The sequence below is a fragment of the Hippocampus bargibanti genome, linkage group LG09 (genome assembly GCF_051943395.1).
Source record: "Hippocampus bargibanti isolate YZ-2025 linkage group LG09, ASM5194339v1, whole genome shotgun sequence".
NCBI classification, from domain to species: domain Eukaryota; kingdom Metazoa; phylum Chordata; class Actinopteri; order Syngnathiformes; family Syngnathidae; genus Hippocampus; species Hippocampus bargibanti.
Genome location: NC_142742.1, coordinates 25,288,841 through 25,315,108, shown reverse-complemented (window position 1 = coordinate 25,315,108; position 26,268 = coordinate 25,288,841). Strand labels below are relative to the sequence as shown.

General features: G+C 47.7%; 2 protein-coding genes and 1 pseudogene across 3 annotated transcripts; 1 reads left to right on the top strand and 2 right to left on the bottom strand.

Moving 5' to 3' along the window:
* Positions 1-1,189: 1,189 nt before the first annotated feature.
* On the top strand, positions 1,190-4,140 carry LOC148894147 (uncharacterized). The gene is made up of 2 exons (XM_089004969.1): positions 1,190-1,510; positions 1,572-4,140. The coding sequence occupies exon 2, from the start codon at positions 2,863-2,865 to the stop codon at positions 4,138-4,140; it is 1,278 nt and encodes a 425-aa protein (XP_088861095.1). The 5' UTR covers positions 1,190-1,510; positions 1,572-2,862.
* A 1,342-nt stretch (positions 4,141-5,482) lies between these two features.
* LOC148894146 (syntaxin-6-like) lies at positions 5,483-8,363 on the bottom strand (annotated as a pseudogene). Its single transcript, XR_016116031.1, has 7 exons — positions 8,329-8,363; positions 7,463-7,620; positions 6,669-6,763; positions 6,522-6,584; positions 6,349-6,444; positions 6,155-6,261; positions 5,483-6,067 (listed from the first exon to the last, which is right to left on the bottom strand). The product of XR_016116031.1 is annotated as a syntaxin-6-like (transcript).
* A 10,071-nt stretch (positions 8,364-18,434) lies between these two features.
* LOC148894145 (C-type mannose receptor 2-like) lies at positions 18,435-21,680 on the bottom strand. The gene is made up of 9 exons (XM_089004312.1): positions 20,656-21,680; positions 20,276-20,358; positions 19,947-20,066; positions 19,769-19,870; positions 19,535-19,693; positions 19,272-19,357; positions 19,046-19,160; positions 18,924-18,968; positions 18,435-18,855 (listed from the first exon to the last, which is right to left on the bottom strand). The coding sequence occupies exons 2-9, from the start codon at positions 20,292-20,294 to the stop codon at positions 18,671-18,673; spliced, it is 831 nt and encodes a 276-aa protein (XP_088860438.1). The 5' UTR covers positions 20,295-20,358; positions 20,656-21,680; the 3' UTR covers positions 18,435-18,670.
* Between the last annotated feature and the right edge of the window lie 4,588 nt (positions 21,681-26,268).

The following is a 26,268-nucleotide window of genomic DNA, read 5'->3' as shown; positions in this document are numbered from 1 at the left end:
ACATGAATGCAAAAACAAAAGAAACAGATTTACCCCATGCACAATCAACGAGTAAATACATTATTTGATTGATTACCTGATTTGAATTATTAAGTAACAAAGTTCGAAGTATAAGTTACTTTATTAGTGATAAATGACAACTCATTTTGCCAATATAATCTTAGAAGTGCATTGTTAATCGAGTCAAAACATGTCAGGAGAGCACTCACAAACTGTGGTTACCCTCGGTGGTCCTTTATTTAACAAATGTCAAAAGGAAAGAAGAGGGAATGAAAGCACAAATTCTGAAGATACTAAAAGGAGAGCAGTAGCAGTACCTTACATTGCAGGAATTTCTGAAAAACGACAGAGTCCTTTGGCAACACAAAATTCCGACTTATTTCAAACCGATAAATACTTTAAAGGACAACCGACATCACTTTTTCCTTTCCTAACTGACATCAGAAAAACGTTTTATAGCATCTAAAATACCCAAAACACGCAGGCTGATATTTTTAGCCAAATGCAAAACACCAATAAAGATGACTTAAAGTGTCCAAAATCTGCAAAAAAATTGAGTATTTTCAGAAAGTTCCGCCCCCAGTTCGTGACGTCACGCCAAGACGTCTTGCATTGCTCCAGAATCAAAACAATGGCTTCAGATTCGGATAATATGCTTTCTTGTTACACATCCAGTTATGAATATGATTCAAATAGTTCTGAAGAGGAAAGCATACATGTTTGCAATCGATTAAAGAATTTATTCCGTGTCATTTTGAGGCAAACGGGTGGGGGGGGAATGTGTGGGTGAATGTCTCACCCAAATAGAGGCAGAAAATGGCGTCCAAACTCCTGTGAGGAATTAATCAGCCCGTTTCTCCAGGCTGATAAATTCCTTCCATGGCGCTTGGTCGCCCTCTTCTGGCGGCTTTTTGGTGCAACACGAGGTTTTCAGACCAAACAAGTACAGCAAAATACATTGACGTGATGGAAGGACTGCTACAATGTGTCTTTTTTCGTTCAGGGGCGTTGCTTCAGTGACGTGACGTGAGGACTCGTCACCAACTCAAAAACAAGACTTCCTGAATACTCAGCGCGAGTCTTAAAACGTAAAATATAGCTATATGCGGTGGAATCTTTGTCAAATACGCTCAGTAGAAGTTTTTTTTTGAAGTCATTTTACAAATTATGGGCACAACTTGTCCGGAGACGTCGGTTGTCCTTTAAGGCAAAAATGAGAGTTTTGAAAGTTGTACGCCCGACGTAAAAGTTGCATGCCTCGGGCCACCGCCCAGACGCTATTTCAAACACTGTTATTATTATTATTATTATTATTATTATTATTATTATTATTATTATTATTATTATTATTATTATGAATGTGGTGAAAATAAAGTGCTATTTTTCACGACAGTGTGATTGCAACAATGTAGCGATGGATGAACCTTTTTGGTCCAGGCAAACTGCTTGGAGGAGGAGCCCAAAGAAGAACCGGAGCCGGAACGGGACTAGCCTGCGACGCACCATGAAGGTACCAGATGAGCCTAAAGAGTTTGATGGTTCTCTTTATTTGTAAGTAGGTTTGTTGTCAGATCTCCCAGGCAGGTGACGCGCAGAGCTTGATCGTGGCGTGGAGTCGAGCAAGTCGTGCTGTGAAACTCCGTGCGATGCTGAGCAGGTCTCTGCAAGCTGTGTGTGTCTGGATCTGAGTCTGAGATGAGTCTGATTCTCTCTGTCCCGCGACAGCTCCTTTTATACCATTTTCAAGCGTGTGATGTGCGTCAGGGTGCGACACACATCAAGGAGATCAAGGACTTGAAAGACATCCAAGCTGCGGTGCGCACCGGTGACGCCACAAGCCCGGCCGGCACCACCACAAACAACCTTTGATCTCCTCCTCCTGGCTCAAGATGTCCGAGCGGACAAGAAGAAGCGTGGCCTTGAAGGAGGAGGAGGAGAAAAGGAAGCAGAAAAGCCAAAGAGGAGTCGCGGCGCCCTGCCAGCCCAGAGGAGACGCACGTGAGAAGACGCACATGCTAAAAAAAGGGATGGAAAAAAGGTGCTTTTGTGTCCATTGCATCACAGCTCGGTTAGTTCATCATGAATGAACGTTGATGGTATTTAATGTGAACATTCATCTTATGATTGATCCCTTCTAACGTTCACAGTTTAGACTGTTGAACGTCCAAAGAAAAGGTGAATGTATTTTTCCAAGATGGCGGCGCGTGCACACGCAGCGGCTCCTCTCTCACCCGGCAAATTGTTTTTTTCGTGTTTATTGTGTTTGTCTTACTCGTGCAAATGTCCGTCTCCGTTGGCCTCGCTACACCCGAGGCGTACCTACTCCCGTGAGGTTCTGCTCGACATCGGCAGTTCATTTTTAAAACCTAAACCAGCTGAAGCAGAAGTGCTACGCAAGCATGGATTGCTCAGGGAGTCGGCTCGTCCATTGAGCCCCACTCTTCCACCGACCCCCACTCCTGCACCCAACCCAGAGTGGAGGCGCCACAAGCGCTGTATGAGGAAACAAAAGAGGGGAAAGCGTGGAGGTATTCGCATTAGGCTCGCGGCTAGCCGCCACCGACCTTGCATTCCTACCATCACGCTGGCTAACGTGCGCTCGCTGGACAATAAAATGGACTACATCAGACTTCTCCGCTCAATTTCCAAGACCGTGGGTGAGTGTTGTGCCTTTGTGTTTGTGGAAACATGGCTGACCGACAGCATACCGGACAGTGCCATCCAGCTAGCCCAGCTAACTAGCTTCCGGGCAGACAGAGCGCTCGTCGAGGGGGGAAGACTCGCGGCGGGGGACTCTGTGTTTACATCAGTGATGCCTGGTGCCGCAACGCTGTTGTGGTATGCAAACACTGTTCGCCACTGATGGAACTTATGGTCATAAAATGTCGGCCATTCTACCTGCCGAGGGAATTTAGTGCCATACTGCTGGTAGCAGTTTACATCCCCCCGAGCTCAATTAACAACAGGAGCGCGGCATTGAATGAACTCTACCAGCACATCAGCGAGCAACAGACAGCCCACCCAGATGCTTTCCTTATCCTGGCTGGCGATTTCAACCATGCCAACCCGAAAAGTGTTTTTCCACATCTCCATGGACACATTAACTTTCCGACGAGAGGTAACAACATTCTGGACAATGTTTTCACCACACACAAAGGAGCCTACAAAGCCTACCCCCTCCCCCACCTAGGAGCTTCGGACCACTCCACTATCATGTTAATGCCCGCATACAGGCCACTTGTCAAAGTCGTCAAACCAGTCAAGAAGCAGATAAGGGTGTGGCCTGATGGGTCGTCAGAGACACTCAAAGACTGCTTCTCCAACACTGACTGGAACATGTTCAGACAAGCGGCCACCTACAACAACAACACCGACCTCCAAGAGTACACAGACTCTGTTACCTCCTACATGAGGAAGTGCATGGATGACGTGACTGTCACCAGATCTGTCACCATCCTGGCCAACCAGAAGCCATGGCTGACGGGTGAAGTCCACAGGCTCCTCAGGGCTCAGAACGCTGCCTACAAAGCTGGCGATGAGCTGGGCCTGAGGACAGCCAGGGCCAACCTGTCACGTGGCATCAGGATGGCCAAGAGACAGCACTCCAGGAGGATTGCCAACCACTTCAAAGACAGCAGAGACACCAGGAACCTGTGGCGTGGGATACAGACCATCACAGACTACAAGCCCACTCCACAGACCTGCGAGAACTCCACCACTCTGCTGAACCAGCTGAACGACTTCTTCGCCCGCTTCGAGGCAGACAACAGCACTCCAGCACAGAAGACCCCACCACCTCCCGGCGAACAGGTGCTGACACTGTCCCAGGACAGTGTGAGGCGATCCCTCAGAGGGACCAACGCACGAAAAGCCCCGGCTCCCGACGACATTCCTGGCCGTGTTCTGAGAGACTGCGCTGTGGAGCTCACAGATGTCTTCACGGACATCTTCAACACCTCTCTGAGCCAGGCTGTTGTGCCCACGTGCCTCAAAGCCACCACCATTATCCCGGTCCCGAAGAAGTCGTCCCCCACCTGCCACAATGACTACTGCCCGGTCGCACTCACTCCCATCCTCATGAAGTGCTTCGAGCGGCTAGTTATGAACCTACATCAAGGCTACCCTCCCCCCCAACCATGACCCCTTCCAATTTGCATATCGGCCCAACCGCTCGACCGATGATGCCATCTCCACTGCTCTCCACACAGCGCTCACCCACCTGGAGACCAGAGACTCCTACGTCAGAATGCTGTTCATCGACTTCAGCTCAGCATTCAACACAATCATCCCCCAACAACTCACCGATAAACTGAGCAAACTGGGGATCAGCACCTTCCTGTGCAACTGGCTGCTGGACTTCCTGACGGGGAGACCACAGGCAGTCAGAGTTGGCGACAACACTTCCAGCACCGTCACGCTGAACACAGGGGCCCCCCAGGGGTGTGTGCTGAGCCCCCTCCTCTTCACTCTGCTCACGCACGACTGCTCACCATCATCACCCAGCTCCAACCTCTTCATAAAGTTTGCGGATGACACAACTGTGGTGGGCCTCATCAACAACGACGAGGACAGGGACGAGGTCAGCCGCCTGGCCACGTGGTGCAAGGACAACAATCTTCGTCTGAATGTGGAGAAGACGAAGGAGATTGTTGTGGACTTCAGGAGAGTGCGCCCCCAGCATGCTCCACTAACCATCGACGGTGCTGCAGTGGAGAGAGTGAGCAGCACCAAGTTTCTGGGAGTGCACATATCCGAAGACCTGTCCTGGAGCCACAACACGGCATCAATGGCCAAGAGATCCCACCAGCGCCTGTACTTCCTCCGCAAGCTCAAAAGAGTTGGAGCCCCGACCCCCATCACGACCTCCTTCTACCGCGGTACCATAGAGAGCATCCTGACCAGCTGTATCACCGTGTGGTACGGCGCCTGCACCGTGTCCTGCCGTAAGACTCTGCAGCGCATCGTGAGGACAGCTGAGAAGATCATCGGTGTCTCTCTCCCCCCCCCCTTCAGGACATCTACAACACCCGCCTCACCCGCAGAGCCATCCGGATCGCTGGTGATCCCACACACCCCTCCCACAGCCTCTTCAGCCTGCTGCCATCGGGTCGGAGACTACGGAGTCTCCGAGCCAAGACCAGCAGGCTCAAGGACAGTTTCTGCCACCAGGCAGTCCGGAGACTCAACTCCCTCCCAGCCCTGCCCAGCCTGCCCCTTCCCACTGCCACACTCACCGAACTCTGAGTACACGCTACATGCTGTACGATCACCCTGATGAAATTTTTTTCTTCTTTCTCATTTTTTCTGCAAGACCTCACTTCAACCCTTTCTTGTTGTTCGGTTTTGCATTACTACATTACGTCACTTTATATACGTCACTTCCTCACTTTACATACGTCACTGCCTCACTTTCCATACGACACTACCTCACTTTACATACAGAAATTACATGTATTGTCTGTTGTCAATTGTATGTCTTTTTTAGCCACGTTATAAGTGCCTTGCATGTCTTGCACGCTGGGTCCAAGAGGACATTAATTTCATCTGTGCTGTATGTCATGCATATTAGCATATTTGACAATAAAGCTGACTTTGACTTTGACTTTGAATACTTTCTAAAACAACAATTAGAAGAGCATTTTGATGAGACTTGTTTGAGGGCATCTACGGGATGAAAATGTCAAAAAAGAAACCAACTTTCACCATGATGGAAGGAAGGAAAGAAAGAAAGAAAGAAAGAAAGAAAGAAAGAAAGAAAGAAAGAAAGAAAGAAAGAAAGAAAGAAAAGCTTCCCCAAACAAATCTAAACACTGCAACAAATACGCAAGCGAGCCCGTGGTGTTATTACGCACAAGTCAAAGTGTGATTGACAGGTGTCAAAAGTCCAGCAGAACAGAAAAGCCAAAGGCCTTTTCAGAAGGCCTCCTCAAGTTCTCCTCAGCGGCAGCTAACGAGTCCGCCCACCCACCTTGCGTTGGTCATGTGGGACACTTTGGCCACTTTCTTCATCACGTTGTCCAGCCTGGAGTGGGTGCTGTCCATCTCCTGGCCAAAGTCGTCCAGCATGCTGTCCGCCGGAACGCAAACCAGGAAGCCGAGCTTACGCAAACTCCGCCACCGTCACGACTGTCGGGGTGGGGGGCGGCAATCTTACTCGGCTTGCTGGTCCAACTACAGGCCCATCCTCTCCGACAGGTTCTTCAAGACGCCGATGGTTCCCAACACCAGCTGCAGCTGCTCGTCCTGCCCCTCTGCCATCAGCTGACGGGAGGGAGGTCGCAAGCAAGCAAGCAGCATTAGCAAAGCAAAGCTAGCGCCCCCCCCCCCACTCCTTGCATCTTGGCCAACCCATTGCTGAAGCTGCTGCTCCTCCATCAAGTCCGAGTTGGCGTCGCGTAGCCGGCGCTGCGGTAGGCCCAAATGATCACGTGGGGGCGGCGGCGCCTGCGCACAGATGGCACTCTTGCGGCATCGGCGCACACGCGGACATTTTGCATTTTGGACAGAAGGCGACGGAGGACCTGTTGCTTTGCTCCGTCCACGGAAGCCACGGCCACACCGCCCGACACGCGCGCCTTCATTTCCTGAGCTATGAGGGAAAAGCCGCCCGCACGGCGAGCGCCTCAATGCCAGTCTGGCGCGCTCGAGACTCGCATTGAGCCGCCTACCTCGATGGCGCGTCGGGTGTCGCTGATGAAGGCTTTCCTTTTGGCCAGCTCGGCGCCATCCAGGTTGAACTTCTTTGGATTGGACTCCACGATGCGTTGGACAACCGCTAAGGACCAAGCGCCTTGCGGCAAATGACGCAGCGCTCTTTTTCTTTTCATCATCATCACAATCCATTTCATTTCTAAGCGCCTTTCAAAACTCTCAAGGATGAAGTTTTTCTGTGGCTGAGCAGCAGCAGTGAGCCACACGCGCCAGCCAGCGTTCACTCAACCTGGAAGGAACTCAAATAGATAAAAAGCTAGCTCGCTCGCTCGCTCGCTAATAGATAGCCAATAGCTTGCTAGTTAAGTGGCTAGCCAGCTAGCTAGCCAGGTATATAGCTAATATCTAGCCAGCTTGATAGCTATAACGCTAATAATCAGATAGCTAGGTAGCTAGCCAGCTAATAAATGGCAAATAGATAGCTGTCGCGTTAGCTCACCAAATGGGCTAAATGGCCAGCCGGCCACTCGGCCGGCCATGAATGTCCTCTTGTTGCCCACCGCCGGCCGGTGGTTGGCCGCCTTGTACAACTCCTGGCGGGCGAAAGAAGCTTGCTCATTTCTTCCAGTTGTCTGCCAGACGTGACGGAACGCTCCATTTTCTGCACTATCCATTTGAAAGGGCGTCGCATTAGGAAATGCAGAGATGGACAAGCACTTTGTTTTTGCAGAGGGGGCGTGAAAAAGTGAGCCAAAGCCAATGAGAGGCCGACGGCCCCGGCGGCCGTTTGAAGGCCCGCCGGAAAGAATATTGATGGTCTCGCGGAGGTCTTCCAGGTCCCACTGGATGGAGCGCAGAGCGTTCCTCAGCTCGTTGGTTGTCCAGTCCAGCTCCTCCTTGGAGGCCGCCGCCCCTTCCAGCAGTCTGCCACGGAGGCTCCGAGCGCCGCTCAGCGCCTTCTGCACCTCACTGGGGACACGCAAGCGACCATTTTGAAGCGAGTGGGCCGTCCCGTGGGCACGGCACGGCCCGCCCGCTCGCTCTCGCCTCGCCGCGCGCCGTCCACTGACGCTGTATGCGGGACGCCTTCCTTTTCTTTGGACTGGAAGCCACGGGAATTGTTTGCCTTCCTCCCCACCGAACAAATTGCTTCTTTGAATTCGTAGCAAGTAACTTTCCCGGCCCGATAGTAGCTTCTTTTCAATGTTTTCATTTCCTGTTTGAAAATAAAAACGCAAGGTGGCTAGCTAATTCCCATTGGTTGGAGTCCGCAACCTTGCCACCTCATGGACGACGGAGGACTGATGGCCTTTCACCTCCTGAACCTTTCAGACCTGCCTGCGTGCGTGCGTTCGCGCATAATTACGTCCACTGATTAGACAACGGCAGATGTAGTTAAGAACCGCGAATTGGGAATAATCTGGCTCCATTTTTCTCCTCCCATCCTTTTCTCAATGAATGGTTTGATTGACGACCAGAGTAACAGCTATCGCTTCGTCCGTTCCGTTTTCGCGAGAGCTCGTCTGTCATTAGGCGTCGATAATTGGTTGATTGGAGAATTCGCTCGAACGGGTCGGCGCCTGAGCTGCTGCCGGGACTCGCTCACTTCTCGCACGCTTCGCGCCCGCATGCGGTCGCAAGCTAACTAACAGCTTGGAAGCGGTGACCTTTTCTGACCCTTTGACGACGAAGAAGGGATCTTCCATGGACATGTTGCGGCCTCCGCTTCCGCTTCACTCCATCGCTTGTGCGGAAGCCTTCACCAAGGTCCACCTGTGAAGGCCTCATTCTTTCTTTCGGTTTGTTGACATCAGCGACTGCTTCCGCAGCGGGAAAAGCTTGAACACGTCATTGGAGATTGACGGGAAAATAAAGCCGGCGCCATCTATTGGATACAAGTGCAGGTGCAGTACACCAAATCAATAATAATAATGGAGGTGACGTCACTTCACCGCTGTTGAATCGACAGGCAGCGAATCAATCCATTGTTGAACTTTGTCAACTGACTTTCTTTGACAGCCGTTGGTTCGACAGGATGCGATGGCACGGTGTGTCCACCGGAGGGCGATGACGCGGCTTGCTCCCAATTGAATCGGCGGGGAGCGTCTTAATCCATTGTTGAATACTACCTGTATTGTCATTTGATGTACATTGACCGCTGCTGATTCGACGGTGTGGGCTGGCACAACATTCAAAGAAAAAACAAACATGTATCTCAACATCCATTATTGCATTGAATCACCATTCTTGTTTTGTGTTACATTGTTTCAGATAAGATCAAAACGTCCCTGAATGTCATGAAACCGAAGCAACGAAAAGCAAACCTGGTCCCATCACCCAAAGGGACTCCCTTTACAACCTCTTTGCACCTCCTGGACTGTCATCCCTCGAATGGCAAAGAAAGCAACAGAGACCAAGATCATACATAATGTGTGAATGTCAATTTTTGTATGTATGTAAATATATGTGTTAAATGTATATATGTGTGTCTGCGCGCATATACATGCTTTTATTTTTCTATTTACTTTGTTAAAATGAATACACATGACCTTGTTTGAAGGATACATCTCCTGGATGCACTGGGACATATCATCAGTGATGTATCCTTGATTCATTGGGTGTTTCGGGTCTCGCAACATCAGACACCCTCATCCAGGCAAGTCCCGGCTTGTGTCCCAGTAGCAACCCACGGATCTGCCCTCTGTAGCAACAACCACCTTGTGTCTTTCTATGCTGGCTTCACTTGCAGCCTTCTTGACCAGTCCTGCGATTCCCAGGCGCCCAAAGACTTTATAGAGGGAGCCACGACAGCCGCCTTCTATGGGCTCATAGAAAGTCCTTCCGCCCCTTCTTCTGCACTCCTCCACTAGCTCTTGATACTTGGCCCATTTCCTTTAGTTGGATTGATCAATCCAGTCTTCCCAGGGCACGGTGAGTTCCAGCAAGATCTGATGTTTTGAAGCCTCTGAGAGAATGATTATGTCTGGCCGGAGCGATCTTGTTGCTATGCGCTGGGGAAACCTCCGTTTTTCCCCACATCTACGTGGAGCTTCCAATCAGGGGCTGTGTGGAGGAGTCCTGTTGTTACCTTTGGATGTACACGGGGTGTCTCTCCAGCTTTGATGAAGCAGATAGCCTTCTTCGGTGCATGATGGCGTTTGCTTGAGGTGATGGCAGAGGCTATACCAGGGATGGGCAAACTACGGCCCGCGGGCCACATACGGCCCGTTCGTCTTTTTAATCCGGCCCGCCGAACTTGTCCAAATTATAGTAAAAACAGTGTCTGATAGTCTGAAAATGTTAACGGACAAGTCAGACAACTCTGAAAAGTTGCCTGCCTGGCCATAAAGAAAGATGAGAAATCACAAAAAAACATTGTCGCAAAGTATATAGGCTTTTCTTAAATTAAGGCTGTACCTACCAATATTGCTTAATTTACGGAAAATATCCGTGGCCGAAGGTTTTATTGCAGTTGTCCTTTGCCGTCTTTGTGAACAATGCAGTGTTTGCGTTGCGTTGTGTCCTACGGGCCACTGAGCGCTTTTCATAACTCTCAAGTACACTTTACAGTCACGGGTTAATGTAAATTTACCTTTTATAGCGACACAAATTTTGTGAGCTTCTTTTGAATCTTTCTTCTGGGGCTAAGGTTCTGTTCATCTACTTTGGAAAATGATATGCAAACGCACGACTTTGCTTCAAACTTTCCCAAGCGTTCTTGGGAAAGTCCGAAGCAGGAAGCAAGCTTCTGATTGGCTGCTGTGCCGAGTATGCAAATTTCAACTGTAGTAGCCTATGTTTGTGTGCTTGGCAAGGATACACGTGTAGTGTTTGCGCATGAAGGCGAGCGAGGGCGTCCGTGGCGAGTTTGTCGAGTGCGCTGTCAGGACAATCCATCCATGATTTTGCGGAGTTTAACACAAGTAGATATTATTGAGCTTTAGTATTTCGTTGTGTAACAATATGTATTGAATGTTGAATGTGATTCCTTTTTTCAATAAATGTTGATTTCTTTAACTTTCCACTTTCGATTGAAACTTATTAAAAATAGACTCAATCTTGATAAATCACAGTGCGTATGTTATTTTAATCGATTTACATTTCCTCCTCCCAGTATCTGCAAAATAGTATGTAAATGCCTTATCTTGCATATTCCTTGAGACAAATTTATGAACTGATAAGGGCTTTTTTTCACATTTGAAAGATTGTTAAAAAAATCAATCAAAAAACATCCCTTTCATGCCTTTGCTGATGTGAAATGTAAATTTCTCCACGGCGCGACTAATAAACTACAATCCAATCCAAATTGGGTTGTCGTGCTGTGCTATGAGGTTTGCACACACTAGATTTAAAGGACAACCAACATCACGTTTTTGTTTCCTAAGTGACATCAGAAAAATGTTTTATAGCATCTAAAATACCCAAAACATTCAGTATGATATTTTTAGTCAAATGAAAAACACCAATAAAAATGACTTTAAAAAATCGAAACCGGAAGTGGCCAGTTTCAGAAGGTCCGGCCCCCTTGTTCGTGGTGTCACGCCAAGATGTCTTGCCTTGCTCGAGAATCAAAACAATGGCTTCAGATTCAGAGAAGATGCTTTCTTGTTACTCATCCAGTTATGAATATTATTGAAATAGTTCTGAAGAGGAAAGCATACATGTTTGCAATTGATTAAAGAATTTATTCCGTGTCATTTTGAGGCATCAGGGTGGGGGGGGGAATGTCGCACCCAAAAAAGGCAGAAGATGGCGACAATCTTCCGTGTGGAAATGGCTCAACATTTTTGTCACAACACACAAGGATTCACCATCGCGTTATTTATGTGTTTTCCTTCTAATTTCGCCATCAACACGGATCAACACGAGGTTTTCAGACCAAATAAAGTACCGCAAAATAAATTGCGTGATCAAAGGACTGCTACAGTGTGTCCTTTCTCGGTCAGGGGCGTTCCTTCAGTGACGTGACGTGAGGACTCGTCACCAACTCAAAAACATGTCTTCCGGAATATTCAGCACGTCGACTACAAGCTAAATGTTGAAAGCAAACACACAGCATCCATTGACGAAAAGAGATTGTCTCACATCTCCTGTCCCAAATAAATCCGCTTCAATTCCAAGCCGCGACAGTTCCACATACGCATCGGCGCTCTGCGCTGACGTTCCTTCTTATCGTGGGCTGCTCAAGCCATGCATTCATCCAGCCGCAGACTGTCCAACAGCACTGACCTTTCCACTGAACAAAGCGGGGCTGTGAAGATGCTGCCCATTACAGGCGCAAAAAAGCACAATGGCCCCCGAGCTTTCCAGCGATGACAGTCAAAGGGCATCGACATTCCTCCCATTCAAAAACCAGTACTGGCATATTCATGCTGCCGAAAAGGCGCAACCGCTTGTCACATCTCGTTGCCATCCTGGGCGCGCCCCGCCCCTCCTGTCACCTCCTCCGCCTATCATGGGAGACGGCCCCTCCAATCATCACTCACCTGGGTTCCCACAGCTGATTGTCATTCACTGATTGTGCCTTCTGTCTATATCTGCCTATCGCTCACTACCGTTCTCCGTCGGAGTATTTTTGGATGTCGCCGTTACCACTACCGTGTTACCAGGTCTGCCATTGTTAGTTCCTCCACTCTTCCCTGTTTGTTATTTTTGATGCATGTTTCAGTAAAGACTCTTGCTCCTTCCAAGCCTGTCACGTCGTGTATTTCGGGTCCTTCCCCTTCGCCAAACCCCGTCGCTCGAGTCCTGCCTTTTTTGCACTCGAGCGTCGTCACACCGCTCAGCACAGTCTCCTCCTTGATGAATGTCGTGGCCAAAAATGCTGAAAAACAATCCGTATCTGTTCCTCACGACGTACAACAACACAAAGTGACAAAAGAAAACACAAAAACATGACAAAAACAACTGCCTACTCGGGCGCCATCTTGGCCTCCTTTTATCCGTCTTTACATGACGTCACATCCTGTCCGTCTTGATAAAAGCTCTCCCAACACGCCCCATCTCTCTCTTTTCCTCTTGGCTTTTTCCCCCGGCCTGCCCGTCAGGGTGGGCAGTCACAATTTGTGCCGTCCCCAAATTCAAGAATCTTTTTTTGTTTTTACTGGATTCCTGCTTCACTAATAATGACTTTAACAGCGATTGTCCCCGAGTAGCAGCTTTGCAAAACGGAAGGGATTGGAAATCAAGGCTGTCCCTTCCACGCCTCCTGTGCCACTTTGCTCTGCGGAGGGTTGTCAGCTTGTTCTGCAGGATGTTGCGCAGCACTTCTAATGGTGGCTCAGCAGCTCTCCAGAACTGTTTCTTGAGGGTCCGAAGTTCCTGGCATAGTTGGTGGATCTTGGTGGCCCTGCGGTTCATGGTGTAGGGCAGGGGTGGGAAAACGTTTTGACTGGCGGGCCATAATGGGTTCTAAAATTTGACAGAGGGGCCGGCCAGGCCAGGAGCATTTGGAGGCAGTGTTTGGGCCGGATATACTAAAGCATTAAATGTAGTGTGTGCAAACCTCAGCACAGAAAGCACACTACAACCCAATTTATTATATGTCTTTCAAACGTGAAAAATAGCCCTTAGCAGTTCATACATTTGCCTCTAGGAATATGCAAGATATGGCATTTACATACTATTTCGCGGATACCTGGAATATGGGGCCAGCAACTTTTCAGAGTTGTCTGCCCTGGTGTCCGCTAGCTTTTTGTCATGAGTCAGTTTTTACTATAATTTGGACAAGTTCGGCGGGCCGGATTAAAAAACCTGACGGGCCGTATGTGTCCCGCGGGCCGTAGTTTGCCCATGTCTGGTGTAGGGGGTGGACTCAGTTGTGCACTTCTCCACCCGTCCAAATCTTTCAGAGCCGTAGCTGACGATGATGGTGCTCATTGCTCAGAGTCTGCTGCCGACGCCTCCATTGGCCATGACATGTATGATGGTGGATACATTCTCATCAAACTGCAGCCACTCGCTGTGTCTGCTCCTTGGGTGCCACTTAATCTGCTGCTGTAGAACTACTCTGCTGGGGTTGCGAGACTCTGGTGCATGTAGGGACTGGGATCTGTGGCTTTTCTCCTGTCCGGGCTCCTCCTGTGTCTCACCAGGTCGCGTCATGACCAACTCATTCTTTACAGTGCTTTTTCTTTCAATCATCAATTCCAAAACTTAAAGAAGGAACGCTTCAAACCTCACCACAGAATCATTTTCCATCCATCCATCCATCCATCCATCCATCCATCCATCCACCCATCCTTTTTTTGTATATTACATCTTGTAGATATTGTACTGTATATATTGTATATTCTTTCTTCTTTTCCTTTTGGCTTTTTCCTTCAAGGGGTTGCCACAACAAATCATTGTCCTCCATCTTTGTAGGTTTGATCCAAATGTTTACTGTATGTATTGTATATTTACATAAATATAGATGGAAACGTGTGTGTGTGTGTGTCTACGCGCATAAATGCTTTTATTTTTCTATTTTGTTAAAAAAAATAAACATGACCATCCATCCATCCCTTTTAAGTATCGCTTATTCCTCATTATAATCGAGGGCGGTCCAGGAGATCCCAGCCGTCTTCAGCACTAGGCGGGGGACACCCTAAAATGGTTGCAAGCCAATCGCAGGGCACACAGAGACAAACCACCAGTCACTCTCACAGCTAGGGACAATTTGGAGTGTTCAATCAGCCTGCAATGCATGTTTTTGAAATGTGGGACGGAACCGGAGCGGGGGTGCACTCTGCAGCCTAAATAGTAATTTCATCATAAAACTTTAATTTGTGAAGAAAACATTTAGTTCAGAAAACGTGTTTAAGTAGAGCTGAAAATGCATTTGGAACAATAAAATTTCATTTGAATCTCCCAGCTATACAAAAGGCTGACCTTTAGTTTTCACACGTATATGTGTCAGGTTTGCACCCTGCAGCCTAAATATACATTTGATTCACGACAAAACTTCCATTAGTGAAGAAAACATTTAATTCTGAAAATGTGTTTGAATCAATAAAAAAGTAATGATTCTCACAGCTAAAGAAAAGACTGAATATTCATGTTTACTTGTATATGTGTCAGGTTTGCACATTATAAATAGAAACTAATTTCATCATAAAACTTAAATCCATAAGGAAAATATTTAGTTCAGAAAACGTGTTTCACATGTGCTGAAAACGCGTTTGAAGCAATAAAAAGTTGATATGATCCTCACAGCTAAACAATAGGCCGAATCTTCATGTGTTCACATATATATGTCAGACTTGCACTGTGCAGCCTAAATAGACACTCAATTTGTCATAAAACTTAAATACACAAGGAAAACGTTGAAGGCGGAATTTTCATGTTTTCACTTTTATATGTGTCAGGTTTGCACTCTGCAGCCTAAACCATGAAGAAAACATTTACTTCAGAAAACGTGTTTCACTTGATCTGAAAATGCGGTTGAAGCAATGTAAAGTTGATCTGATCCTCACAGCTAACCAATAGGCTGAATCTTCATGTTTTCACTTGTATATGTGTCAGGTTTGCACTCTGCAGCCTAAATAGACACTATTTTCATCATAAAACTTAAAACCAATGAAAAAAACAGTCAGAAAAAGCGTTTCACTCGCTCTGAAAATGTGTTTGAAGCAATAAAAATTTGATATGATCCTCACAGCTAAACAAAAGGCTGACTTTTCTTGTTTTCACTTGTATATGTGTCCAGTTTGCACTCTGCAGCCTAAATAGACACCAATTTCACCATAAAACTTAAAACCACGAAGAAAACATTTACTTCATAAAATGTGTTTCACTTGCTCTGAAAAAGTGGCTGAAGCAATGTAAAGTCGATATGATACAGCTACACAAGGCTAAATTTTCATGTTTTCACTAGTATATATGTCAGGTTTGGACTCTGCAGATTCATAGACACTATTTTCAACATAACATTTCAAACCAATGAAAAAACCATTGAGTCAGAAAATGTGTTTCGCTTGCTCTGAAAGTGCGTTTGAAGCAATAAAAAGTTGATATGATCCTCACAGCTAAACAATAGGCTGAATCTTCATGTTTTCACTTGTATATGTGTCAGGTTTGCCCTCTGCAGCCTAAATAGACACTAATTTAATCATAAAATTTAAAACCAATGAAAAAAACCATTTCGTTCAGAAAACATGTTTCACTTGCTCTGAAAATGCCTGGTCCCAGTGCCCAAGATTGCCAACTCAAAGGAGCTCATAATGAAGCACGTAATGTCAGCACTGTACACCTCAAGGTTCTCACCAGTGTTGTGGGGACGAGCATTGACATCGGTTTGGAAAAACGTCAGAGAATGTTCAAGACCAAAAACACCCTGGAGACCCTTTTTGACAGACCCATAGCTCTCCTTGACTATGGGTGGGGGAAGGCTGTTCCAGTACAGGAACGCAGCCTCTGATAACCTTGTAGGTAAAACTCAAGCCAGCACAGATGACAGGTCAGTGGGTAGTTGCATTGACACATCAAAATGTCAACACCAGCTGGTAAAGGACACATTCCCATCACCTTTAAAAACTGATGGGAAATCCATGTTGAGGTGTCCTGGTGAAATAACATTCACATTAGCCAATGAAGTTGCAGGAGAATAAACCATTCCAGTGGGTTGACACGTGGATGTCTCAGTATTGGTCGTGGCAAGCTCACAAAGGATGGAATCCTGCCCAAAATGAAGGAAGGGTGAAATTATGAAATTGCAGGAAACCTCAAAATCTCATCCAAAATACCGACTAGCACCAGCCATTCCGTTTAGTGGTGAGCAAGATGAAAATTAGCAAGAAGAGAATTGATGTAAAAATAGTCAAAAGCCACACAAAACATACCATCAACTTAACTACCGTATCTCCGCCCTCTGCCCTACAGATCCACGAACTGGACGTTAGACGGCTCTTCAAGCAGCAGAAGATCAAGAAAGCTGCAGGACCTGACAGAGTGTCCCCCTCCTGCCTGAGAGTCTGCGCTGACCAGCTGGCTCCGGTCTTCACACAAATCTTCAACAGATCCCTGGAGCAGTGTGAAGTCCCATCCTGCTTCAAACAGTCTACTATCATCCCAGTTCCAAAGAAACCAGCACCCTCGGGATTGAACGACTATAGACCTGTCGCTCTGACGTCTGTGGTCATGAAGTCCTTTGAACGCCTCGTGCTGAACCACCTAAAGAACATCACCGGACCTCTGCTAGATCCTCTTCAGTTTGCCTACCGGGCAAACAGGTCTGTGGAGGATGCGGTCAACATTGGACTGCATCACATCCTCGACCACCTTGACAACACAGGAACCTACGCAAGGATCCTGTTTGTGGACTACAGCTCTGCGTTCAATACCATCATCCCAGAACTCCTCATCCCCAAACTTCTCCAGCTTGGTGTGTCCCCCACGATCTGCCAGTGGACCCTCAGCTTCCTGACAGGATGGACACAACAGGTCAGACTGGGAAATATATCATCCACAACACGAACCACGAGCACTGGAGCCCCGCAGGGATGCATCCTCTCTCCGTTGCTCTTCTCTCTCTACACGAACGACTGCACCTCAACGCACCCGGCTGTCAAATTCATAAAGTTCGCAGACGACACCACGGTCATCGGTCTCATCAAAGACGGCGACGAGTCTGCGTACCGACAACAAGTGGAGCAGCTGGAGCTCTGGTGCAGCCGTCACAACCTGGAGCTGAACACGCTCAAGACAGTTGAGATGATGGTGGACTTCAGGAAACATCCATCACCACAGCTACCCCTCACACTATCCAACTGCCTGGTGTCAACCGTTGAGACCTTCAAGTTCCTGGGAATCACGGTCTTCCGAGGACATGAAGTGGGAGGTCAACACCAACTCTATCCTGAAAAAGGCCCAACAGAGAATGTACTTCCTGAGGCTGCTAAAGAAGCATGGCCTGCCACAGGAGGTGCTGCAACATTTCTACACGGCTGTCATCGAATCCATCCTGTGTTCTTCCATCACCGTTTGGTTCGGGGCCACCACAAAAATGGACAAAATCCGACTTCAACGGACAGTTAGGACGGCGGAAAAAATCATTGGCACCGCCCTACCCACTCTCGAGGACTTGCACACTGCAAGAATCCGAACTAGGGCGCGGAAAATCCTACTGGACCCTCCGCACCCTGCCCACCACCTTTTGCAGCTACTCCCCTCAGGGGAGTACCGATCCATGCGCACCAAATCCAGCAGACATTTAAACAGCTTCTTCCCCCAAGCCATTAACTCTTTGAACTCTTTCAACAGTAGCCAAAATGGAACTGTATAGTGCCACTTAGCAGTTTTTTTTTTGACAACGATACTAGTGCAGCGTGTTCTACCGGAAACAAATTCCTTGTGTGTTCTACATACTTGGCAATAAAGATGATTCTGATTCTGATTCTGATTCTGATTCTGATCACCGCTGGTTGATTGTGTTTTGTGACAATGAGTACAAAATAGTAGTCCCATGAACATTTTTCCTCACGGACACTACTGGATACTTATCATAGAAAATGTGACTCAGTTGTTGGCCTCACAGTTCAGAAATGTAGGGTTTGATTGCCGCCTTCCTGTGTGGAGTTGGCATGTTCTCCCCATTCTTGCGTGGGTTTTCTCTGGGTACTCCGAATTCCTTCCACATTCCAAAAACATGCATGGCAGGCTGAATTAACACTTAAAATTGTTCCTAGATGTGAGTGTGTGCACCAATGGTTGTTTGTGTGTATTCGGTTCTAATTCTTGTTTCTCATCTGGTTCGGTGTTCAGCGAAGTTCTGTGATAAAAATATCAAGGACGATAGATGGTGAACAAAAAACGACTTTATTCTAGTCAAACAAAAAGAGCACATCTCTCGTCGGGACGGGAAGCCAAGAACACACACACGAACAAAGATCACAAAGGAGAGAGACACCTCCCGCTCAGACTAGTTTTTGAACGTACACAGCAGCGATCTGTTGTCCAATCAGCTACAGACAACTTTGTTGGGAGAGAACATTTAGACTGAAACTTGATGAGAATTGAACCCAGAACTTTCTAGCCGACACTAAACGCTTGTTGTACCTTGAATGACAGCCTGTGCGTAGGGGTCGGTGATGCTGACCAAGTTTCCACCCTGTTTGATGCAGTTGACTGGCGCATCATCCCAGGGCCTCGCCACCAGGTAATGGATCAGGTAGCAAAGGTCATCAAAGGGATCCTCCATCCACCAGCCGCATTTTTGATTCCAGCCTGCAACAAAAAGGCTTCTTGACAACCAATTGCTTCGTGGAAGGACGAGCAGTGTTTGCGAAATCCACCTGGTCCCGATGTTGGCAGCTGGATAAGCTGCCCCTGAGTCTTGGCTGCAAGAATGGCAGAATTGTGAAATATCAGAGAACGTATTACAGACATGCAAGGAAAGGGTGAATACGTTTTGGACCTTTTTTGCAGATGAAACCATATTTGGCTGTGCAGTCGTGGGAACCGATTTGACCCGAAGCCTTCATGACACCGCAGTTCCCGGTCCTTGCAACATTTTCCCACTGAATAAAATCCTGTGCATCACAGTTGCAATGTCATTTACTTTTAATTGTATGATTATTTGATGATGATTATGAGTTTTCTGAAATTATTTCAACAAAACTAACTGGAGGAGTTTCACTTACTTGAGTTGTTCCGTCAGTGACCCGGTTGTTGTTTATCTCAATGGCATTGAGTCCTACCCACAGAGGTGACGCGTCGCTTACTTTGGCTTCAGAATGAAAAAAAAATGTTACATTTTGTTCTTGGACTTTTTCTTCCTTTCACAACTTTGCTGCTGTGAATTGTGAATTTCTGCGCTGGGAGACGAAGGTTGCTCTCATGTAATCTCATCTAATCCAACAATGTACATTGCAACGAATCCCTAAGTGACAGTCTCGATGCTCACCCTTCAAGAAGTCCACCTCATTCTGCGTCTGAAAGCTGACGAGGTGACCTTGATCTGCCACGCAATAAGCCTCTGCCTCCTTCCATGATTGTGTCCAACCATCTTGGAATTGGTAGCAAAAATTGCCATTGGGAAGATAGTCGGGGTCGCAGTAGGAAACTAAGTGGAGAAATATTGATCAGAAAATCTTGAAGCTATCAAGATTGTTGTGGGAGGAGCATCTGTGAGACTCACTTGGCGCTGGAGTCAGTTTGGAGTTTTGACTTCCTGTCTTCTCACAAATGTAACCGTGCTTCCAGGAGCAATCCATGGTTTCCCATTTTCCTTCATCGTTTCCTTTTGCCGCCAACAATAGAGACGTGTTGGCTTTTGTCATTGAATTTGGTCAACGTTTGGTAAAGGCGACCGTTACCTGTGAAGATGATTTCACAGTCCTGTTCTGTTGCAGTGTTTTGGGGCCATCCGGTTCCGTAGTTTGTGTAGGCAATGGTGGTTTTGTCCACCCACTGGAATATCCCATCTTGGTCCTTGTCTGGAAAACCAATGATGGTGAAATGTGCGCAATTCATTGCAAAGTCAATGCGCCCAAATTTTTAAAGCACGATTTGTTCCAAAAACTGAAAGGAGCCCATTTTGCAGGGCAAATAGCTTCACCTTGTCAGCTATTTTGACTACGCATTTTGGAGGCGTTTGCAATCTATTATCCAAAAATGGACAGATGGCGAAAAGTAAATCATGTACCTGATAAACCAATCCACATCTCCAAGACATTCTTTCGTCGAAAGTCAGGAAGTTTGCCAGTAATGAAGGATTGTTCAGATTGGCTGCAGGAAAAAAAATGGACAGCTTAAAATTAGAACAAATGAGGAACCTCAACGTTCATTCATTCATTTTCCAGACCGGGCGTGACCACTCGACGACCGGGCCTTCCACATTCAAAGTTGCCGAGGTTAAAAGATGACTGCCGGAAGTCTCCACCCGACCCGACACCCACTAAGTATTATTGTTGCGTACCAAAAGAAGAGTATAAACATTTGTTCCTTTCGAAGACCTTACATACGTTGGAGTGAGGAAGCTTAAAAGGATTAAGCCATCTTACCCCCAAAGTACCCAGAGTGTACCTGTTGATGACGAGCAGGTGAGCCCCCTCTTTGGAGCATCTGGCGGAGGCGCCGGACCAGCTTAGGAGCTGGTTGGTGTTGCTTCCCAGCAAGTAGCAGCTTCCGGAAAATCCCAGCCATCCATCAGGGCAGATGGCTGAGGCGGGACGTGATGAGTGCGCGTTTCTGGGTAAAGTGCGGATAAATTACGGCGTCGCTTCCTGTCCAGTGGCCGTTTGCATATGTACAACGGCATGGCTGTGACCTCCACTTGCCAACCTTCTCGGACTGACTGTTGATTACCATCGTGCAGGAGCCCACTTTGCCCTTGCTGTTCGGAGAAAGAGGAAAGTGGCTCGGTCGTATTCGGCTAAGCAGGCATGAGGCAACAATGAGATCAGCATCAGAATCATAATCAGAAAACCTTTATTCGTCCCACAAATTTGCAGTCCACAGCAGCAGCAATCAAAAGGTGATGGGGTGGGGGGTGAAGGGATAGAAAACAAGATATTCTGAGCATAACAAAATAAAACTGATCTTCTTACATTGAGGGTTCACCTTGTACCCAGTTGATGTAGGTGAGCGACATGGCATCAGACCAGTTCATGCCGTTCCCGTCTCGGGGCTGACGAGACCTGATTGCATTCCTGGCGGAAATACATTCCGGCGCTCCATCCACTACTTGTACAACTGCCACGGTTGCTAGCGAGCCATTTTGTCTTACCAGATTGGTGAGTCCGATCCAGGTGTCGATCCGGAGAGGATTCAACATTTTAGTCACGTGCCAATCCTCCCGATCAGAGGCGATGGAGACGGCTCAATGATGATTGCCCCTCTAAGGGGGCACCGCCATTTGTACATTAGGGATATATATATATACAGTAAAGTCTCGTTATATCGATATCGGATATATCGATAGTCCCGGTTATATCGATACTATTTCTATGCACGCACGGAGAAAATTACATGCAAACAGGGTCGGATATATCGATAGTCCCGGCTATATCGATATTTTTTCGGACTCCCTTGAATATCGATAGAACGAGACTTTACTATATATATATATATATATATATATATATATATATATATATATAGGGGCGGCCCGGTAGTCGAGTGGTTAGCACACCGGCTTCACAGTGCAGAGGTCGCCGGTCCGGCCTCCCTGTGTGGAGTCTGCATGTTCTTCCCGGTTTCCTTCCACACTCCAAAAACATGCATGGCAGGCAGATTGACCACTCCAAATTGTCCCTAGGTGTGAGTGACTGTTGTACGTCTTTGTGTGTGTGTATATATATATATATATATATATATATATATATATATATATATAACTGCAGGGTGTAAGATGCTGGCAGGGAAAGCCTACATGGAGCGCCATAACCAGGTGGCTGGCATAGTCTACCGAAACATCTGTGCGGAGTATGGACTGGAAACCCCAAGGTCAAAATGGGAAACACCTCCCAAGGTGGTGGAGAATGACCGAGCAAAAATCCTGTGGGACTTCCAGATACAGACTGACAAGATGGTAATGGCCAACCAACCAGATATCGTGGTCATAGATAAAGGGGAAAGGAAAGCCGTTGTCGTGGATGTAGCGGTCCCGAGTGATGGGAACATCAGAAAGAAGAAACATGAGAAAATCGAGAAATACCAAGGGCTCAGAGAGGAGCTGGAGAGAGCCTGGAAGGTAAAGGTGACAGTCGTGCCTGTGGTGGTCGGAGCACTCGGGGCAGTGACCCCCAAACTCGACGAGTGGTTGCAACAGATCCCGGGAACAACATCGTATATCTCGGTCCAAAAAGCGCAGTGCTGGGAACAGCACGGATACTGCGCAGAACCCTCAAGCTTTCTGGCCTCTGGTAGAGGACCCGAGCTGAAATGGGGACAGACACCACCCATGGTGGGTGAGACGAGGATTTTTTTTTTTTTTATATATATTGTGATATCATGAGAGGCTAGCTCTCAGCGGGACAGGACAAGAAGGGCAATGGACGACAGGTTTGGATACAAACAAAAGGTTTTAATCAAGGGTTCCAGGGGGAATTCACAAGCAACAAAGGTTTGAATAGTGTCTCTTCCAATACTTATCAAAAATAAAGTCTCTTCTGTTATTTAAATCCAAATAAAGTCTCTTCTGGTACTTAAATCCAAATAAAGTCTCTTCTGAGGTAAAACTGAAGACGGGGTTCTTTTCCAAGAGTCTCTAGGCCTCACCCCTCTTGACGTCCTCCTCATGTCGCCTAGCCACCTTAGCTAGGTTCAAATCCAGTGTCTAGTCGTGTGGTCCCAACTGGCAATGAGTTCCACGCAGCAATCAACTTCTTCACAGAGCACAGCACTCGAGCTTGTCTTTCCCCAAGCTCCACACTCAGAGGCTCTCTGCCTTAAGAGCCTTGCTTGCCAATCAAGACCTGATCAGCTGCAGGTGTGTGGTTTTAATTGCTGCCTTCCACCAGATGGGGCCAAGACTCTCTCTGAGTGGAGCCATCTTAGGGGGATGTATTTGCCCTCCAGGACACAGCCTCTCGTGACATCACACATCCCCCCCCCCCCCTTGAGACCGACGTCCTCGGCGGGGTGAAGGATGCGAAACAGGCCAGGAAGGAAACCGGCAACACATCCCCACCCAGGACTGGAATGGCCCGCACAAAGGCGCCCAAGCTCCCCAACACAGCCAAGATAGCTCCAGGCGGCACCAGAAGCCCACCCAGGCAGTGGCAAATACCCAGGGGCACTGGGCCCAGACGATGCTACAGATGCGGAGAGACGGGACACATCTCACGGCAGTGTGGAGAACCAACGGAAGAGTCCATGCCGACCGCTGACTCTTCCAGTGCCTACCCTGCTCACTATGCCTCCCTCCTGGGGGGTAGTGGAAGCTCACTAACAAGACCCCCCACCTATCCAGTGACGGTGAATCAACAGGATGTTGAAGCCCTGCTGGACTCCAGAAGCCTGGTCACCTTGGTGCGCCAAACGCTGGTGGATCCAACCAGTTTGTCTCCAGAGAAAACCCTTCCAGTCTCCTGCGTCCACGGAGACACCAGAGAGTACCACACCACCGAACTCACCATGACCACGACCAAGGGAATCATCCGCATAGTAGCTGGCGTGGTTGACTCTCTCCCTGTCCCCCTCCTGATTGGACGCGACTGCCCGCATTCTCCACCATATGTGATATCATGAGAGGCTAGCTCTCAGCGGGACAGGACAAGAAGTGCAATGGACGACAGGTTTGGATACAAACAAAAGGTTTTAATCAAGGGTTCCAGGGGGAATTCACAAGCAACAAAGGTTTGAATAGTGTCTCTTCCAATACTTATCAAAAATAAAGTCTCTTCTGTTATTTAAATTCAAATATATATATATATATATATATACAGTAAAGTCTCGTTATATCGATATCGGTTATATCGATAGTACCGCTTATTACGATACTATTTTCATTTCCCTTGCACATTTCTAGTCTTTTTATGTATAATTAGTACCGTTTAGTACGATACCCGGTTATTACGATAATCCGGTTATTACGGTGCTCCTTTTCATCCCCCGCCGGCCATTTTTGTTGTTTATATCGATATATCCGTCGCGCCATTGGTCAACTTGGTCACGTGTCTTGTTACGTGAGCCGCCATCGGTCGCGCCATTGGTCGACTTGGTCACATGAGCCGCCATCGGTCGCGCTATTGGTCGACTTGGCCGTGTGACTTTGTCACGTGACACGCCATCGGTCAACTTGGTCACGTGTTTTGGTTACGTGTCACGCCATCAGTCGCGCCATTGGTCGACTTGGTCAGGTGACTTGGTTACGTGCCCAGCACCCGTGTAGCAGAGCCATTTTCATTTTCAGACGCTAGCTCGTGTGTAGCAGACGAGATTGAAGTGTTTGTGTTAAAAGGTAAAAATGGGAAGCAGAAGAAGATTGATGACTTTTTTAAATTGTATACATAATACAGTAAGATGTAAGCGTTGCAGTTTCCCTGTTGTGTTATGTACATGCCCACTGTACTGTATATGAATGCAATCGCTTTTTGCAACAATGTTTCTTGTTTTGTCTGCTGAAGCGCGATGATTTTGAAAATTATTAACATTCCATACTGTGTATTAAAGGACAGCCGATGTCACTTTTTATTCAAATGCAAATAAAAATGACTTCACGCCAAGACGTCTTACATTGCTTGTGAATCCAAACAATGGCTTCAGATTCGGATAATATGCTTTCTTGTTACACATCCAGTTATGAATATGTTTCAAATACACTGTAGTTCTGAAGATTAAAGCATACATGTTTACAATCAGTAAAGAATTATATGTGCCATTTTGAGGCAACATTGGGGGAACATCTCTCACCCAAAACAAAGGGAGCTAATGGCCAGCTCCGTTTCTTATATGGCGCTTGGCTGCCCTCTTTTGGCGGCTTTTGTTTAATGCAGTTCGGCGCAGGATCGGATATATCGATAGTCCCGGTTATATCGATATTTTTTCGGACTCCCTTGAATATCGATATAACGAGACTTTACTGTATATATATATATATATATATATATATATATATATATATCCCCTCCATGAGTCGTCACCTTACCGTGGTGGAGGGGTTTGTGTGTCCCAATGATCCTAGGAGCTAGGTAGGTCCTAGGAGCTAGGTTGTCTGGGGCTTCATGCCCCTGGCAGGGTCACCCATGGCAAACAGGTCCTGGGTGAGGGACCAGACAAAGTACGACTCAGAAGACCCCATATGATGAAAAAGACAAATGGATTTGGTTTTCCCTTGCCCGGACGCGGGTCACCGGGGCCTCTTTCTGGAGCCAGGCCTGGAGATGGGGCTCGTTGGCGAGCGCCTGGTGGCCGGGCCTACACCCATGGGGCCCGGTCGGGCTCAGCCCGAAGAGGAAACGTGGGTCCCCCTTCTCAAGGGCTCACCACCCATGGGAGGGGCCAGAGGGGTCGGGTGCAATGTGAGCTGGGCAGCAGCCAAAGGCGGGGACCCTGGCGCTCCGACCCTCGACTGCAGAAGCTAGCTCTGGGGACGTGGAATGTCACCTCTCTTCCAGGGAAGGAGCCTGAGCTGGTGCACGAGGTTGAAAAGTTCCGACTAGACATAGTTGGGCTTGCCTCCACACACAGCCTTGGTTCCGGTACCAGCCCTCTCGAGAGGGGTTGGACTCTCTTCCACTCTGGAGTTGCCCACGGTGAGAGGCGTAGAGCAGGTGTCGGCATACTTATTGCCCCCCGACTCGCCGCCTGTACATTGGGACTCACCCCAGTAGACGAAAGGGTTGCTTCCCTCCGCCTTCAGGTGGGGGGACGGGTTCTGACTTGTCTGTGCATATGCACCAAACAGCAGTTCAGTGTACCCATCCTTTTTGGAGATCTTAGGTGGTGTGCTGGAGAGCGCTCCCCCTGGGGACTCCCTTGTTCTGCTGGGCGATTTCAATGCTCATGTGGGCAATGACAGTGGGACCTGGAAGGGCGTGATTGGGAGGAATGCCCCCCCCCCCCCCCCCCCCCCCCCGATCAGAACAGGAGTGGTGTCTTGGTATTGGACTTCTGTGCTCAACACGGATTGTCTATAACAAACACTTTATTCAAACATAAGGGTATCCATATGTGCACGTTGCACCAGGACAC